At 50.5% G+C, this 18,666-nt stretch overlaps 1 protein-coding gene across 4 annotated transcripts; it reads right to left on the bottom strand.

Annotated features, from left to right (window-relative positions):
- Positions 1 to 13,040: 13,040 nt before the first annotated feature.
- ECM1 (extracellular matrix protein 1) lies at positions 13,041 to 18,495 on the bottom strand. Of its 4 annotated transcripts, none has more exons than XM_077948665.1 (10): positions 18,325 to 18,495; positions 17,019 to 17,069; positions 16,844 to 16,939; positions 16,601 to 16,768; positions 16,421 to 16,501; positions 15,404 to 15,726; positions 14,770 to 15,144; positions 14,032 to 14,252; positions 13,790 to 13,877; positions 13,041 to 13,366 (listed from the first exon to the last, which is right to left on the bottom strand). In XM_077948665.1, exons 1-10 carry the CDS (start codon positions 18,392 to 18,394, stop codon positions 13,136 to 13,138), a joined length of 1,704 nt encoding a protein of 567 aa, XP_077804791.1. In that variant the 5' UTR covers positions 18,395 to 18,495; the 3' UTR covers positions 13,041 to 13,135. The 4 variants fall into 4 exon arrangements, with proteins under 4 accessions (XP_077804791.1, XP_077804807.1, XP_015007093.1 ...); XM_077948681.1 differs by having other exon boundaries at positions 16,601 to 16,661; positions 16,838 to 16,939; XM_015151607.3 differs by having other exon boundaries at positions 16,601 to 16,681; positions 16,838 to 16,939.
- Positions 18,496 to 18,666: the final 171 nt, after the last annotated feature.

An 18,666-nucleotide genomic window follows, 5' to 3' on the forward strand; every position in this document is an offset into this window, starting at 1 on the left:
CCGCCTCCCGGGTTCAAGCGATTCTCTTGCCTCAGCCTCCTGAGTAGCTGGGATTACAGGTGCGTGCCACCATGCCTGGCTAATTTTTGTATTTTTATTTTATTTTATTTTATTTTTTTTTTTTTTGAGACGGAGTCTTGCTCTGTAGCCCGGGCTGGAGTGCAGTGGCCGGATCTCAGCTCACTGCAAGCTCCGCCTCCCGGGTTTGCGCCATTCTCCTGCCTCAGCCTCCGGAGTAGCTGGGACTATAGGCGCCCGCCACCTCGCCCGGCTAGTTTTTTGTATTTTTAGTAGAGACGGGGTTTCACCGTGTTAGCCAGGATGCTCTCGATCTCCTGACCTCGTGATCCGCCCGTCTCGGCCTCCCAAAGTGCTGGGATTACAGGCTTGAGCCACCGCGCCCGGCCCTAATTTTTGTATTTTTAGTAGAGACGGGGTTTCACCATGTTGTTCAGGCCGGTCTTGAACTCCTGGCCTCGTGATCTGCCTGCCTCGCCTCCCAAAGTGCTGGAATTACAGGCATGAGCCACTGCACGAGGCCTTTTTTTTTTTTTTTTTTTTTTTGGAGATAGGGTGTCATTCTGTTGTTCAGGCTGGAGTGCAGTGGTGTGATCATGATTCACTGTACCTTCAAACTCCTGGGCTCAAGAGATCCCCTCAGTTCAGTCTCCTGAGTAGCTGAGACTATAGGCAAGTGCCACCACACCACTCTAATTTATTTTTATTTTTTGTAAAGACAGAGTCTTGTAAACTGGCCTCAAGTCATCCTCCTGCCTAGGCCTCCCAAGAGCTGGGATTATAGGCATGCGTACCTGGTTGCTTTTTTTCATTACAGCCATTTTAGTGGATGTGAAATGGTACCTTCTTGTGGTTCTGATTTGCGTGTCTCTAATCACTAAAGATGTTGAGCATTTTTTCATTGCTTATTAGCAATCTGTATATCTTCTTAGATGAAATGTCTATTCAAATCTTTCGCCCATCTTTTGATTGACTTGCCTTATCATTGAGGCATGAGTTCTGGATATTCTTTGCTGCATATACACCCATGTTGTTTTTCAGTAGAATTATGTCTTAAACTCAACTACACTCTGGTTTTGGATTTCACTATCAGGATGATGTGACTTTTTTTTTACATCTTTGTAGTGGTAGTCTAGTTATTCTTAATAACTTATCATGCTGTGAAAGCCTGAGATTTTTTTGAGTCTCTGGTGTATATAATATTTAAATTTAAAGAAGTTTGGCCGGGCACAGTTGTGCACCACACCTGTAATCCCAGTGCTTTGGTTGGCTAAGGTGAGAGTGTCTCTTGAAGCCATGAGTTCAAGGCTGCAGTAAGATCGAATCGCACTACTGCATTCCAGCCTAGGCGGCAAAATAAGATACCATCTCCAAAAAAAATTAAAAATAAAAAAATTTAAAAACAAATTTAGCAGCATAAAACAACAGTCATTTATTCTCTTATAATTCCAGAAGGCCAAATGTCCAAAATGAGTCTTATGGGGCTAAAATCAAGGTGTCAGCAGGACTGGTTCCTTCCAGAGGCTCTGGGGGAGAAAGATTCTTTTTGCTTGTTTCTTCCCGTTTATGGTGGCTACCCACATCGATCACCTTGATCTCTGCTTCCACAGTCAAATTCCTTCTCCTCTGTTGTCAAATCTCATTCTGCCTACTTTGTGATGACATTCAGGGTCTGCGCAGATAATTCTGGATAAGCTCCCATCTCAAGATCCATACCCTTGGCTGTATCTGCAAAGTTCCTTCTGCCTTGTAAAATAACATTCATGGTTTCCAGGGAGTATAACCTGGAAATCTTTGGGGACATTATTCAGCCCACCACACTGTCCAGCAGAAATATAATTTCAGTCACCAATGTAAGCCACATATGTAATTTTTTTTTTTTTTTTTTTTTTTTTTTTTTTTTTTTTGAGACGGAGTCTCGCTCTGTCGCCCAGGCTGGAGTGCAGTGGCGCGATCTCGGCTCACTGCAAGCTCCGCCTCCCGGGTTCACGCCATTCTCCTGCCTCAGCCTCCCGAGTAGCTGGGACTACAGGCGCCCACAACCGCGCCCGGCTAATTTTTTGTATTTTTAGTAGAGACAGGGTTTCACCGTGGTCTCGATCTCCTGACCTTGTGATCCGCCCGCCTCGGCCTCCCAAAGTGCTGGGATTACAGGCGTGAGCCACCGCGCCCGGCCGTAATTTTTTTTTTTTTGAGACAGAGTCTCGCTCTGTCACCTAGGCTGGAGTGCAGTGGCACAGTCTCGGCTCCCTACAACTTCTGCCTCCCGAGTTCATGCCATTCTCCTGCCTCAGCCTCCTGAGAGGCTGGGACTACAGGCATGCACCACCATGCCTGGCTAATTTTTGTATTTTTAGTAGAGATAGGGTTTCACCATGTTGGCCAGGCTGGTCTCGAACTCCTGACCTCAGGTGATCCTCCTGCCTTGGCCTCCCAAAGTGCTGGGATTACAGGCATGAGCCACTGTGCCCGGTCGCCACATAAGTAATTTAAATTTTTTTTAGTAACATTAAAAAAGTAAAATGAGACAGATGAAATTAATTTTAATAATATATGCCAGACGCAGTGGCTCACACCTGTAATCCCAGCACTTTGGGAGGCTGAGGTGGGCAGATCACTTAAGGTGAGGAGTTTGAGACCAGCCTGATCAACAATGCAAAACCCCATCTCTACTAAAAACACAAAAATTAAGTTAGCTAGGTGTGGTGGTGCATGCCTGTAGTCCCAGCCACTCAGGAGGCTGAGGCACTATTGCTTGAACCCAGGAGGCAGAGGTTGCAGCAAGCCGAAATCATGCCACTGCACTTCATCCAGCCTGGGTGACAGAGTGAGACTCTGTCTAAAAAAAAATATATATATATATATATGGGGGAGGGGAGAGAGTTCATTAATCCAATATACCCTCGAGTTTTCATGTCAATATGTAAACAATAGGAAAAATATTAATGAGATATCTTGCATCCTTTATTGAAGAAATCCGTTGTGTATTTTACACTTATAGTATACTGCAATTCAGACCAGTCACATTTCAAGTGCTCAGTAGTCACAAGTGGCTGGTGGCTACTGTATTGGACAGCACTGCCAACTGCTTGTTTTTGACAGAGTCTCGCTCTGTTGCCCAGACTGGAGTACAGTGGCATTATCTCAGCTCATGGCAACCTCCCCGTCCTGGGATCAAGCGATTCTTCTGCCTCAGCCTCCTGAGTAGCTGGGACTACAGGCATGCGCCACCATGCCCAGCTAATTTTTGTATTTTTAGTAGAGACAGGGTTTCACCACGTTGCCCAGGCTGGTCTTGAACTCCTGACCTCGGGTGATCCTCCTGCCTTGGCCTCCCAAAGTGCTGGGATTACAGGTATAAGCCACCACTCCCGGCCAACCACTGCCAACTTCTAAGCTGGAAAGTCACTGGAATGACTGTTCAGAAAAGGATTACAATATGGCTTTTCCATTTTTGTTTTTTTTTTGAGACGCAGTCTTACTCTGTCACCCAGGCTGGAGTGCAGTGGTGTAATCTCGGCTCACTGCTACCTCCATCTCCTGGGTGCACCCGATTCTCCTGCCTCCGCCTCCAGAGTAGCTGGGATTACAGGCACATGACACCACGCCCAGCTAATTTTTTTGTATTTTTAGTAGAGACAGGGTTTCACCATGTTGGCCAGGCTGATCTCGAACTCCTGCCCTCAGGTGATCCACCCACCTTGGCCTCCCAAAGTGCTGGGATTACAGGAGTCAGCCACCGCACCTGGGCGCCTTTTCCACTTTTAAGACTTACTTAAAGAATTTGTGGCCGGGCGCGGTGGCTCACGCCTGTAATCCCAGCACTTTGGGAGGCCGAGGCGGGCGGATCACAAGGTCAGAAGATCGAGACCACAGTGAAACCCCGTCTCTACTAAAAATACAAAAAATGAGCCGGGCGCGGTGGCGGGCGCCTGTAGTCCCAGCTACTCGGGAGGCTGAGGCAGGAGAATGGCGTGAACCAGGAGGCAGAGCTTGCAGTGAGCCAGGATCGCGCCACTGCACTCCAGCTTGGGCAACAGAGCGAGACTCCGTCTCAAAAAAAAAAAAAAAAAAAAAAAAAAAAGAATTTGTATATACTGTTCCTACAATTTGTGTCCAATCGTTAAACAATAGCCAAGACATTCCTGAAGAACAAAGTGGGAGGGAATGCTTGGCCTATAAATATCAAACTTTAATATAAAGCTATCAACTGTGCAGTATTGCGCAAGAAGGAACAGGTATTAGAACGGAAGGTCCATAAATAGACCCATGCAAATATGGACACTTGATTTATGACAAACATGGCCTGCAGAGGGGTAACAACAGTCTTTCAACACATGGTGCTGGAATAACTGAATCTCCAAATGGAATAATATGAATCATGACCCTCTACCTCCCAATAAATGTCAAAATCAACTCCAGGTGGTTACCAATCTTAAATGAGCAAATAAGACAATAACACTTTCAGAAGATAGGCAAGGGGCTTGAGCAGGCATCTCACAGAAGATATCCAAATGATCGGTTGACATATCACAAGGTGTTTAACCTCATTTATAAATACAGAAATGCAAGTTAAACCCATACTGAGGTACCATTGCACCACAAACTCACCAGAATGGCCAACCACATTGACAACCTCAAGAACTGGAGAGGGTGAGAACAACTGGAACTCTCATACACTGCCTGTGGGAAGAAAAATTAGTACAACCACTTTGGCATTCTCTAGTTAAGCCGAATAAACTCTGACCCAGCCATTCAACTCCTAGCTGTATACCTGACAGAAATTTATGCAATATCTACCATTTTTATAATTGCATATTTGAAATGGCTTAAAACTGGAAACAATCCACATATCTATCAACAGTAGAATGGATAAATTGTGGCATATTTCTGAAATAGAATTCCACATGAAAATGAGGCCAGGCACGGTGGCTCATGCCTGTAATCCCAGCACTTTGGGAGGCTGAGGCAGGCAGATCACCTGAGGTTGGGAGTTTGAGACCAGCCTGACCAACATGGAGAAACCCTGTCTCTACTAAAAATACAAAATTAGCCAGGCATAGGGGTGGGTGCCTGTAATCCCAGCTACACGTGAGGCTGAAGCAGGAGAATCCTGGGAGATGGAGGTTGTGGTAAGCTGAGATTGCGCTGAGCCAAGATTGTGCCACTGCACTCCAGCCTGGGCAACAAGAGTGAAACCCCGTCTCAAAAAAAAAAAAAAGGAAAAAGAAAAAGAAAAGAAAATGAAGCCGGGCACGGTGGCTCATGCCTGTAATCCCAGCACTTTGGGAGGCCGAGGCGGGTGGATCACCTGAGGTCGGGAGTTCGAGACCACCCTGACTAACATGGAGAAACTCTGTGTCTACTAAAAATTCAAAATTAGCCGGGTGTGGTGGCGCATGCCTGTAATCCCAGCTACTCGGGAGGCTGAGGCAGGAGAATTGCTTGAACCCAGGAGGCAGAGGTTGCGATGAGCTGAGATCGCGCCATTGCACTCCAGCCTGGGCAACAAGAGCAAAACTCCGTCTCAAAAAAAAAAAAAAAAAAAAAAAAAGAAAATGAATGAACTACAGGTATATAAAATAACATGAATGCATACTTAAAAAGTCAGACACACACACACACAATATTGTAATTATTCTGTTTTTTTTTTTTTTTTTTTTTGAGACGGAGTCTCGCTGTGTCTCCCAGGCTGGAGTGCAGTGGCATGATCTCGGCTCACTGCAAGCTCCGCCTCCCGGGTTCACGCCATTCTCCCGCCTCAGCCTCCCAAGTAGCTGAGACTACAGGCGCCCGCCGCCACGCCCGGCTAGTTTTTTGTATTTTTAGTAGAGACGGGGTTTCACCATGTTAGCCAGGATAGTCTCGATCTCCTGACCTCGTGATCCACCCGCCTCGGCCTCCCAAAGTGCTGGGATTACAGGCTTGAGCCACCGCGCCCGGCCAATTATTCTGATTCCATTCTTATAAAGTTCAAAAATTGGCAAAATGAAATAATTGTGCATTATTCACAATAGTCAAAAGATGAAAACAACCCAAATGTCCATCAACAGATGAATGGATAAGCAAAATGTGGCGTATACACACATTGTGTGTATACACATACAATGGAATATGATTCAGCCATAAAAGGGAATGAAGTTCTGATACATGCTGTAACATGGATGAGCCTTGAAAACATTATGCTAAGTGAAATCAGCCAGATGCAAAATGACAAATATTATAGGCAATTTATATGAGGTACCCAGAATAGGCAAATTCATAAAGACACTCTATCAGGAGTTACCAGGGGCTAAAGGGAGGGGGAATGCCAGTTATTGCTTAATGGTTACAGAGCTTCTGTTTGGGGTGATGGAAAAGTTTTGGAATAGATAGTGGTGATGGTTGTACAATACTGTGAATATGATTAATGCCACTGAGTTTTACACTTAAAAATGGTTAAAATCGGCTGGGCACGGTGGCTCATGCCTGTAATCCCAGCACTTTGGGAGGCCAACGCGGGCGGATCATGAGGTCAGGAGATCGAGACCATCCTGGCTAACACTGTGAAACCCCGTCTCTACTAAAAATGCAAAAAATTAGCCGGGCATGGTGGTGGGCGCCTGTAGTCCCAGCTACTCGGGAGGCTGAGGCAGGAGAATGGCGTGAACCCAGGAGGCGGAGCTTACAGTGAGTTGAGATCTGGCCACTGCACTCCAGCGTGGGCGACAGAGCAAGACTCCGTCTCAAAGAAAAAAGAAAAAAAAAAAAGGTTAAAATGGCAAATTTTGTCATACATTTATTTATTTATTTATTTATTTATTTATTTATTTTTGAGACGGAGTTTCGCTTTTGTTGCCCAGGCTGGAGCGCAATGGTGTGATACTGGCTCACCACAACCTCTGCCTCCCGGGTTCAAGCAATTCTCCTGCCTCAGCCTCCTGAATAGCTGGGATTACAGTCATGCGATACCACATCCGGCTAATTTTGTATTTTTAGTAGAGATGGGGTTTCTCCATGTTGGTCAGGCTGGTCTCGAACTCCCGACCTCAGATGACCTGCCCGCCTTGGCCTCCCAAAGTGCTGGGATAACAGGTGTGAGCCACTGTGCCGACCTATTTTGTTATTATTATTATTTTTTGAGACGGTGTTTCCCTCTTGTCGCCCAGGCTGGAGTGCAGTGGCATGATCTTAGCTCACTGCAACCTCTGCCTCCTGGGTTCAGGTGATTCTCCAGCCTCAACCTCCCGAATAGCTGGGACTACAGATGCACGCCACCATGCCCAGCTAATTTTGTATTTTTGGTAGAGACGTGGTTTCACCATGTTGGCCAGGCTGGTCTCGAACTCCTGACCTCAGGTGATCCACCCGCCTCGGCCTCCCAAAGTGCCAGGATTATAGGCGTGGGTCACAGCACCTGAGCTAGGGATTTTCAAAGGTTATGTTAACTATGTAACTTTGGCCTTATGTACTGACTTGTAACCTAACTTTTTTTTTTTTTGAGACGGAGTCTCGCTGTGTCGCCCAGGCTGGAGTGCAGTGGCCGGATCTCAGCTCATTGCAAGCTCCGCCTCCCGGGTTTTTACGCCATTCTCCTGCCTCAGCCTCCCGAGTAGCTGGGACTACAGGCGCCCACCACCTCGCCCGGCTAGTTTTTTTTTGTATTTTTTAGTAGAGATGGGGTTTCACCGTGTTAGCCAGGATGGTCTCGAACTCCTGACGTCGTGATCTGCCCGTCTCGGCCTCCCAAAGTGCTGGGATTACAGGCTTGAGCCACCGCGCCCGGCCTGTAACCTAACTTTAGTGTAAGGTGTAACTCCATTGCTGATGGATTTGAGAGCTACTTAAGAGACCTGGTGACTGATTGGACTACAAGGGAAAAGGAGAGAAATTAAAGAATGATATTCCCAGGCCTAACAACTCTGATATTTTCTGGCCTAAGCAACTGACTATACAGTTGTTCTATTTATTGAGATAGGGCCCATGGGAAGAATAGGTGGAGGGTAAAGAGGATGCGCCTACTACTTTTTTTTATCATTAAAAATTTCAAAAACACAGAAAAACTGACAGATTGTACAGTAAACACCCATATACCTACCACCTAACTTATTGCTATATTTTCTTCTTCACATCTTTCCATATACCTAGAAGAATTCATTTTTGAACAAGCTGAATTTGTGAAATCTAGGAGACATCCAAGTGTCCTGTGTAATAGGCCGCTAGTGTAGAGGGCAGAAATACATTAAGAGCAGGCTACAAGTGCTGCCTCCTTTTCTTCACCTCCCATTCACACTCAGCTCTCCAGATTTTGACTTTTGACACCTTCCTTTTAAAGATGCTACCACTGAGGACACCGACTACTGAGAAGTCCAAAATCGAACTCATGTCTTCCCTCTGTGAAACCTGCTCCTCTTCCCCCTGTATGTCCTGCTGCCTTAGTCAATATGAGCTGTGAAGTACCACAGACAGGGTGGGCTAAACAGCAGAAACGTATTTGTCACAGTTCTGGAGGCTAGAAGTCCTAGATCATGTGCCAGCATGGTCAGGTTCAGGTGAGGGCCCTCTACCAGGCTGCAGCCTGCCAGCTTCTTGTATCTCACATGGCAGAGGGGGCTAGAGAGTTCTCTGAGGTCCCTTTTATAAGACCACTAATCCCATTTATGAGGGCTCCATCCTCATGACCTAATTACCTCCCAAAGTCCCCACCTCCTAATACCATCACATTAGGGGTTAGGATTTCAACAAATGCATTTGGGGGTACACAAACATTCAGTCTGTAACACCTTAGTTACCAGAGCCTCAAACTTGGCAGTCACCCTAGACACCAGCAAACAGGTTCTCTCAACCCTGACACCAGCAAACAGGTTCTCTCAACCCTGTCTCCTAAAGAGCTTTTAAAAAATGTCCCCTTCCTCACTATGCTCTCAACCTTTTTTTTTTTTTTTTTTTTTTTTTTTTTTTTTTTTAGACGGAGTCGGGCTGTGTCACGCAGGCTGGAGTGCAATGGCACAATCTCGGCTCACTGCAACCTTTGCCTCCTGGGTTCAAGCAATTCTCCTGCCTCAGCCTCCCAAGTAGCTGGGATTATAGGCATGTGCCACCACGCCTCGCTAATTTTGTATTTTCAGTAGGGACAGCTTTCACCATGTTGGTCAGGCTGGTCTCGAACTCCTGACCTCGGGTGATCCACGGGCCTTGACCTCCCAAAGTGCTGGGATTACAGGTGTGAGCCTCGCGCCTGGCTAGGTATATTTAAATATACCACACTTCCTGTGTTATTTCCTCTTCCTGGAAGATCTCCCTGAAGGCCAGTCTAGGAGGCTGTCTCAGAATTCTGAGAATATTTCTATCATTAGATGGTCAAGTCTCCACAGACACTAAAGTCCTTGAAGGTGGTGTTGTAGTCTTCGTTGTAGCCAGAGTACTTTTAGCACTCTGCCTAACACATAAAGGACTGTTTACTTTAGCTGAATTGTGCACACATTCAATGCTTTGTATCTCCTTCCCTTCCAACAAAACCCTACTCAAGTTTGAATTCTGTGAAGCTTTCCCCGGCCTCTCCAATAGTTAGGAGCTCTGACTCCTTACTTTACTCACCACCCCTGAATTGAGCAAGTTATATTTTAATAGTGTATACAACGAATTGCAGTGAATGTTAACACGTTCACCTTTTATTGCTAACAGCAATGCTACCTGTGCTTCCGGGCTCTATCCAAACTCATTGCTTCCAGTTAATAGCTGGCTGGTCCCTAGGGAGAATTCTTTAACTCTCTGCACTTGATGCTCAATTCAGTACCTCCTCCTCTTTCAGCATTGTAGCTTACAAGTGCTCTCGGGGTTCCCTTCGTCTCCTCCCGGATAGATTAAACTGCTAGGGTTTGGGACCGCGGTCCTCCTCGCCTGACTCCCCCCTCTCTTTGCAGCATTTGGCGCTGTACTTTGCAAACGCAACTCTAAAGCATCTCCGGGAAGCTCCTGCACAGATCAAGGCCCGCTCCCCCCCCCCCCTTTTTTTTTTTTTTTTTGAGACAGTGTCCTCTCTCGCCCAGGCTGGAGTGCGGTGGCGCGATCTCGACTCACTGCAACCTCCGCCTCCCGGGTTCAAGCGATTCTCTGCCTCAGCCTCCCAAGTAGCTGGGACTACAGGCGCCTGCCACCACGCCCGGCTAATTTTTTGTATTTTTAGTGGAGACGGGGTTTCCCCATCTTGGCCAGGCTGGTCTTGAACTCCTGACCTCGTGATCCACCCGCCTCGGCCTCCCAAAGTGCTGGGATTACAGGCATGAGCCACCATGCCCGGCCCAAAGCCCTTTAAAGACATGTCTCCGCTGGCGGATTCGCCCGCCAGGTGACAAAGCTTCGCGGGCCAGGACTCCGCCCGCTCCCCGTGGGTTGGGGCGACCCAGGCCAGGAGGTACACGTGGGGCCGGGGTGTAGGCGAAGAGCTGGGACGGCCTTTTTCACCCTGCCTCCCCGGTTCCTCTGTGCTGGAGGCCGCAGGAGCTGCGCGGGACGCCCGCACATGCGCAGCGTCACTCTCGAGCTCCAGACTCCAGCGCTGCGGGCAGGAGACCCCGGCGGCACAAGACTCGGGAGACTGGGCTGCCGGCTCAGGGGCGGGGCACAGCGCTGCCCTCGCCCGCTCACTGGCCAGTGTGCTGACGGACAGGTGGGGCGGACAGCCGGCGAAAGATCTAAGGAGCCGCTGGGCTGGAAACAGCTACTTGGCTAAAAATACCTAAGTAAATAAATGAAAGTCTGTGGAGGAGGAGAGGAAGGAGAGGTGGGCGTGGGTTTGGGAGCAACTGACACTCCGCTTGCCCCTGGCTAGCGCAGGATGGTGGTTCTTTTTTTTTTTTTTTTGAGACGGAGTCTCGCTCTGTCGCCCAGGCTCACTGCAAGCTCCACCTCCCAGGTTCCCGCCATTCTCCTGCCTCAGCCTCCCGAGTAGCTGGGACTACAGGCGCCTGCCACCACGCCCGGCTAATTTTTTGTATTTTTAGTAGAGACGGGGGGTTTCACCGTGTTAGCCAGGATGATCTCGATCTCCTGAGCTCGTGATCCGCCCGCCTCGGCCTCCCGAAGTGCTGGGATTACAGGCGTGAGCCACTGCGCCCAGCCAGGATGGTGGTTCTTGGTTCACTCTCTCCCGTCTCCGCCAGAACTGGGGCCGGAGAAGTCCGCTTTCTGGAAGGTTGTCCTGGAGGTGGAGTCACAGAGGACTCATCCCCCTGGGACTCTTCATTCCGATTCTTTCAGATCCAGCCTTGAGGCCCCAGGTTCCTGGGAGCAGTTTTGTAGGGTTTGAGACTCCTAGTCATCGTCGCCCCTGGGTCCAGCTCAGGATGGGGACTACAGTTCCTTCCCTCTGGCACTGGGATGACACTCTCTGAACTGGCCTCCCACCGTCCCGCCTGGCTGGCTGTCGACTAAACTTTTTTTTTTTTTGCTTTTGAGACTGGATCTCGCAGGTTGAAGTGCAGTACCGAGACCATAGCTCATTGGAACTCCTAACCTCAAGCGATGCTCCCTCCTCAGCCTCCCTAGTAGCCGAAGGTGGCTGGGATTACAGGCGCACGCCACCTCCCCAGCTCTCCGACTAGACATTCTTTTTTTTTTTTTTTTTTTTTTTTTTGAGACAGAGTCTTGCTCTGTCGGCCAGGCTGAGTGCAGTGGTACGATATTGGCTCACTGCAACCTCCACCTCCCAGGTTCAAGTGATTCTTGTGCTTCAGCCTCCAGAGTAGTTTGGATTACAGGCGGGCACCACCACGCCTGGGTAATTTAGTAGAGATGGGGTTTCACCATGTTGGTCAGGCTGATCTCGAACTCCTAACCTCAAGTGATCCACGCGCCTCGGCCTTCCAAAGTGCTGGGATTACAGCCTGAGCCACTGCACCCGGCCTAGACATTTTAAAAAGGCAAATCGGACACATCCTCTGCTTGAAAATGCCAGTGCCCCCTAGGCCAGGGTGCCAAGATCCACTTAAAACCCTGTGGGTGAGGCATTATTGATGAGCTCCTGCTTATCATTCCAGCCATATCTGAGAGGAAAGCCAACAAAGAGTCAGGCCCTTTCAGCCTTGATGCTTGTGCACACTCTGCCCGCTCACACCCTCTACTCTACTGGAGAAGCTCTGACCTCGATGCCCCTCCTGTGAACCTGTGCTGCGCCCAGCCCCACTCCCACCTCGGGACATTCCTGTCATGCTCAGAGCACACTGGGGGCCCTGTACCACAACACTTGTGACACCTGCTAGGCTCAGGGAGAGTGAACAACCTCAGGGCAGGGACTGTGTGTGTTCTGGATGTGTATACCCAAGTCTTGTGGAGTGTGCATAGACAGGGGTTCAATAAATGGATATCGGCCAGGCACAGTGGCTCATACCTATAATCCCCACACTTTGGGAGCCTGGCCAACATGGCGAAAACCCGTCTCTACTAAAAATACAAAAATTAGCTGGGTGTGCTGTTGCACACCTGTAACCCCAGCTACTCGGGAGGCTGAGGCAGGAGAATCACTTGAACCCAGGAGGTGGAGTTTGCAAGTTGCAGTGAGCCAAGATTGTGCCACTGCACTTCAGCCTGGGCAACAGAGCGAGACTGCGTCTCAAGAAAAGAAACAAAAAGGATATTGAATGAAGGAAGGCATGGATTTTAAGGATCAAAAGTGAAGCTTTATAAATGTTAGGCTGGGCTGTGGCATTTTGGGGGCTCACCAAGGCCAAGAACCGTATCTTCTTTGAGTCCTGATAGCTAGCTAACAAGATGGCGCTCCTTTCAAAATGTGTGAATAAATTCAAGATGGCAAAGTGATGTCAAGCTGTTTAGTTATGGTCCCATCACACAGCCTGTGGAACATCTGCTCAGTGAAGGGGACAGGGCAGTGGGCCTCAGGGGCCAGGCACTGAAGGAAATACAGGCAGGCTTAGGAGGGTGTGTTTGTGTGTGTGGTGTGTCTGAAAACGCCAGTGCCCTCCTGGGCTAGGACACCAAGATTCACTTAAAACACTGTGGGCGAGGCATTAGACAGACAACAAGGATACCAAATCCAAGAGGTGTTTACTGTAATGAGTGTTCAAAGGGGTGGGGTAGGGTGGGGTTCCCCCCATTTGACCCTCCAGGGCTCTGGGGTGACTCATTCTTCCTTGGGCTCAGAGGTGGAGCTGATATTTGTTCCTCCAATTGAGCCCTGCTCCCCCTGGCCCTTGGTGTTCTCAGTGTCTCCAGCCACTAGAGCCACATTCCTCAGATAATTGATGTTGAAGCAGTTGACCTGTTCATCCCCAGGACTCAGGTAACAGCAGAGGGCAGGGTCTTGCCAGAATTTACGTCGGGGACCACACAGATCATTGATGAAGGTTAATTTCTGATGAAGGAGAAAAGTAAAACAGATGATGGGGTGGGGAGGTGGTCCAAGGACAGATGTAGATACCTGGGTGCCCAAAGTCCCCCTTTCATCAGCTTCTGCTCTCTCCCTGGCTCCCCTCCTGGGGCCCAGAGAGAGTACAAGCCTGCCTTGCACAGCTGGATTCCTTGTGACTGACAGATGTGTACATCTGGAAATGCCAGAAGTTTGAGGCCCAGAGAAGGCATAAATAGGAACTTAGAGATGGGGAGCAGGCCAGGTCAGAGTGAAGACTTTTCTGGAACCAAGAAAAAAACACCTCCCCCACTAGTCATTATAACTGAGGGCTGGTTTGAGGTACTAAAGAGAAGGGGTGGCCTGCAGTTCTAGCTCTTTCCCTTCCCTCCCCTGCATTCCTCTGGAGACTAGACTCCACACACTCACCTCCTCCTCTGCACAGCAGGCCTGTTCTGGAAATGGCAGGTCACAGCAGCGGGCGGTCATGTTGTGAATCAGCCCAGGAATATGTTTACTATGTTGGTGTGAAAGGGGCAGGGGTTAGGGTCTTTGGGCATCTTCTGGCATCAGATGGGGTTGGGATATCATGATTTTGCTTTTCCCAAAGGTGTCCCCAAGGGAAGTTTTCGGGAAAGGAAGAGAGTGGGGAAGGACTAGGCGAGACTTACTGCTTGGTGAGAACTCTTTGGTTTCCACAGAGGTGGCCCATGAGGTTGGGGGTGACTCGGCTGATGTCGATGGCCAAGATGTCCCGGTCATAGTTGGGGTACGGAGCCCGACGGGCAAAGCACTCATCCCGAATAGGGCTGGGAGGGTGGCGGCAACATGAGTGGTGGTGGGTCTTCACGGCATACTCCCGGTCACAGTATTTGTCAAGGGTATCCTCCCACTGTGGGCCAGAGACAGGAAAGTCAGAAGCTGGACACTTGGCCCTTTCTCTCCTGACCATTGACTTCTCTTATTGCCCCTGGCAACTAGATGAGGGGCTCCCAGCCCCAGGGGCCCAAAGGAGATGGCAAAGAAGTAGAGGGTTAGGAGGCAACTGTTGATGTGTGGGCTTGGGAAGGTGGATGGGTGGAAGCCTGGATGAGGTTCCAAGCTGGCGCCGGGAGATGAGCTGGAACAGTGGTTGGAGAAGGTCAGGTGAGGCCAGAGCTGGACAGATGGATGGATGGTAGACAGGTGCATGTGTGGGTCATGAGTGGAGGAGGCCAGAAGTGTAGTACGAAGCTCGAGATGAACAGATTCAGGTGACGAACACAATGGATGGACGGACAGCCACAAGCAGATGAACGGGTGGACGCACTCACAGCAGGGTTACATGGATGGACGGACCGGCAGGATCAGAGGTCGAAGATGGGCAGGCAGGCAAACAGGCTCTCGGGGAGGCTGGGACGCCCACTTACGGCTTTCCATGTACAGGTGTGATTGTTCCCCTGGCGGCAGCAGCGCTGGAACTCCCTCTCCAGCCGGATCAGTGCCAGCAGCTCCCTTTGGAGGGGGTCAGTAGCTGGCAGGTTGCGTGGCACAGAGCGGAAGCGCCTCAGGTGGCAGATGTTCTTGATATTGTCCAATGTGGGCGCCCCAGGGGGGAAAGGCAGCTCAAGACCCGAGGAAATATCAGGCTGATGGCTGGGGCAGGCCCGGAGCTGGTAGTGTGGCTGGGGAGCTTCCTCCTGGAAGCAGGAGAACCGAGCCTCCCCCTGCTGCGTGCAGCACCAGTGGGGTCGGGTCTTGACCGAGAACTCGGCCTCACAGAATCGGCTCATTGCTTCCTCCCACTAGAGCAAGAGGGGAGGATCAGCCCACTTTCCACATTCCTGCCTTGCTCCCAGGTTCCAGGAAAGGATCCTGGGCAGGCAGATAAAAAAGAAACAGTGGTTGTCCTCTGCTCCCCTGGCACACTGGGGAGGCCCAGGGTAGGGCCAGTGAATGGGACCTGAGGTTCCTCCAGACCCAGGCCTAGTGCTCTAACCCTTAAAACACACATACTGTCTGGGAGTTCAAGGACACCCCCCGGCATCAAGAACCCAACCTTACCACAAGTTTGGCACACTCTAGGCGGTTTGTGTGGCTGCGGCAGTGGCAGCAGCGGGAATATCCAATCTCCAGGAAATTGAGGGTCTCACCCTGGCGAGTGAGGTGGGAGTAGCCGGACTGTGGTAGGTTCCAGGGACCATATACCACATGCTGACGGTCAGGAAGGCAGATTTGGTTCAGATTTTCTGGAGAAGGCCGCCCAGGTGGGAAGCCATCCAGCCGGTGGCCCCAGCCCCCTTGGGACCGGCCCTGTTGGCAGTGCTGGGCTGCATTCCAGGACTCAGGTTCTGAATGGCTCTGGTCCCCAAACGGAGCTGGCGTTCCTGGAATGGGGAAAACAGTGGGAAGCGGGGACATGTGGAGGAACCCACAAAGGCTGGATGAGCTGAGAGGATTGAAAGAATCCAGGATGGAGGAGAAAGTGTTGGGAGGATATAAGGGAAATGAGAAAGAACAATTTGTGGCTCTTCCTTTTAAAATAACTGAAAGGAAAAGAGAAGAAAGGTGTGAAAGGTGTCAGCTCACAGCCTGCCCCCACCTCCTCCTGCTTCTCAGGGCTCGGGCTTCCTGCTCCTCTCCCCAGGGTCCTGAGCACTAAGTTAGGGGGATGGACAGACCAAAGCTGTCACTCACCCTCTCTCGGCATGGATCGTATGATTATCTCCTCCTGATATGGAAGAGGTGGGTCTACTGGCGTGGAAGGAGTAAGCAAAAGCCATGTTGGGATGGCCATTTCTAGCAGAGAAAGCCTGGCTAGTTTACATACACAAAGAAGAACTCAGCAGAGAAGCAAGTGAAAATAGATGCTTTTTTTGCGTATTTAATCACATAAGTTTCTAAAACAGGTATATCCTCAGTTTTACAGATGAAGAAACAAAGGCTTGGAGAAGTATGTAACTTACCCAAGGCTATATAACTGGTGAGTGGCAGAGCCCACCATCTTGTCTGCCCCCAAGCCCATGCTCTTGGGGAAGGCCATGGGGTAAAGGTGGGTAAAGAAGAGAGGGGGCTGCTTACCTTCTTTCTGTTCACTGGGCTGCTGGAGAGAGGGCAGCTCTTTTTGGAGGGGGACAGCTTCCTGAGATAGAGGGGGACCCACTGCAAGATAGGGGTGAGGGCACCAAGGAGCAGGGATCAGCCTGGTGCCAACAGGATCGATAGTGGGACAGAGGTGAGAGAGGGTGGGCAAGTGCTCACCTTCCTTTTCAGCAGGCAGTTGGGCAGGCAGCAGCTCTTCCTGTTGGATAGGGGTGGCCTCCTGAGAGGGAGGAGGCTGCACTATAGAAGGGGGAATGTGTGAGCAGCCCATCCTTTCTCCTAGCCAGGGCTGGGAGAGGGGGCGAGGGCCTCTTCCCTCCTTTCCATCTGAAAAGTGGCACGTAGGGCAGATTAGAAACCTGGAGGATCAGTGAGGAGGGCATGGGGTGACCTTACCTTGACTCTGTCCCTCAAAGGGAGGGCCATGCTGAGAGCTGTCAGGGTGATCCATGAGGAGGCTTCGGGATAGGGGTGGGGAGGGGGGAGCTGCGTAGCCAACTAGAGGCAAGAGGGGAGACATCAGAGCCTACGATGCCTCCTGGAGTCCCAACCCCATGCTGCTCCCCCAAACTCTTACCTTCTTGAAAGTGCTCTGGCCTCAGCTGCCTCTGCCCTGTAGCCTTGAAGCCTGGAAGGAAGAAGGGCAAGTCAGGGGCCGCTGGGAGGGCCTTCCCTGGACTTCAGCAAGGGATGGGGAGGCTGTGGAGATCAAGAGTGTAGGAGAGACAAGCAAGACACGAGATGCCCCTCTGTATTCACCTGCCCTGTGTCCCTTAATCCTCTCCCAGCCCCAACACACCTAGACATAACCAGCTGGGTTCTGAGAAAGCCTGTGGCGTTCTGATAGCTCCACCTCTACTGGCTCAGAGGCTGGGCCTAAAGGGAGTATGGCATATGGGATTGGGGAGGGAGGCCCTCATTTCCTCTGCCAGCGTCTTTCCCTCAGGGCTGTGGGTTGTCCTCCCCAGTCTCTGCTGGGATGAGTCTCTAGCTTTCAGAGGAAAAAGTCTAGACCTTGAGCTGGTTGGAGCCTACCCTATCCACCTCCTCCACCCACCCTCCTACTCCAGGCCCTTGAAACATCTTTAGGCCTTTGGCTAAGGAGGCTTCCTGAAGGTTGAGTACTTCCCCTTCAGCCAGTCTCAGCTCCTCCTTAGTTTAGGTCTCAATTTAGGGCCTGGGGGACTGGGACAGGCACAGGGAAGGGAGTCACTTGTAGGTGATCTGCAGACACAAAAGACCAGGAGCTGGGAAGAATGATGACATGAGGCTTCACAGAGAAGCAGACAGATCTGCTGACATCCTCAGCAACTTCCCGCAGGAGTGCCCTGGCTGTTTTTTTTTCCTTTTCTTTTCCTTTTTTTCTTAGTTTCCACCCATAGCATTGAGGGGTTCCTGTTTTGTTCAGGCATGAAAGCAGATAAAGAATGTATTTGTGCTGAATGGAGGGTGGCTCTGTGGATGGACACCCCTCAACTCCTCTAATCAGACAGGGAGCCCGTCAAGGCTTGCTGGGTCAGCAATCCGGTTTTGAGCAGCCTGGGGGCCCCTTTTCCCTCCCTTGCCTGTCCCACCAGCCCCCTCCCTACATCCTCCTCAGCAGGAGACCCTCACTCTGTGAACCCACCCCCACTCAGTTGTCCCTTTGACTGGGATTCTGTGTTTCTTGGCAGCAGTTTCTAGGAGCCCCTCTCCTTCTGTGCCCCTGCTCTCTGCCTCCTTGGTTAAAGGCTGCAGTGGCCCGGGCCCACTTTGGGCCTGCTCAGAAAAGGCAAGTCAAATGGACAATCACTCTGCTAGTGATGAGCCATCTGGGATGCCTGGACCCAAACCCCTGCCATGCAAGCCCAGACCCCCTCCCAAGTGCTGACCCTCCAACTCACCTCCCTCAGAGGCAGCAGAAGCAATGGCCAAATAGGCCAAGACCAAGGCTGCTCTGACTGTAGTCCCCATCCTGGGGCGACTGACCACCGGACACCCAGGGGTGGGTCCTCTCAGGCAAGTCTGGATGTGAAGGGCCAGCTGCTGGAGCTTGTCTGGTGGCTGTTACTGTCGTGAGCTTCAGGACCGGCTCTTCTTTTATAATTGTCTGGTGTGATCTCCCGCCCTCCTCAGCTTCCTGCCATGACTCAGTCCCAGCTGCTCCTCCTCGGGAAGCCACTCCTCCAAAAGTCACCCTGAAGCCTCATCAGAGAACTGAGAAGAATGGGACTGACCAGAGGAGA

This window comes from Macaca mulatta, chromosome 1, assembly GCF_049350105.2.
Source record: "Macaca mulatta isolate MMU2019108-1 chromosome 1, T2T-MMU8v2.0, whole genome shotgun sequence".
Lineage (NCBI taxonomy): Eukaryota > Metazoa > Chordata > Mammalia > Primates > Cercopithecidae > Macaca > Macaca mulatta.

Coding starts and splice junctions, on each gene's coding strand:
- ECM1 (XM_077948665.1), bottom strand. CDS start 18,394: ATGGGGACTACAGTCAGAGCAGCCTTGGTCTTGGCCTATTTGGCCATT. Junction 17,070..18,324: donor TTCTGCTGCCTCTGAGGGAG/GTGAGTTGGAGG, acceptor TCTTCCTTCCAG/GCTTCAAGGCTACAGGGCAG. Junction 16,769..16,843: donor CCCTCCCTTTGAGGGACAGA/GTCAAGGTAAGG, acceptor GCCACTTTTCAG/ATGGAAAGGAGGGAAGAGGC.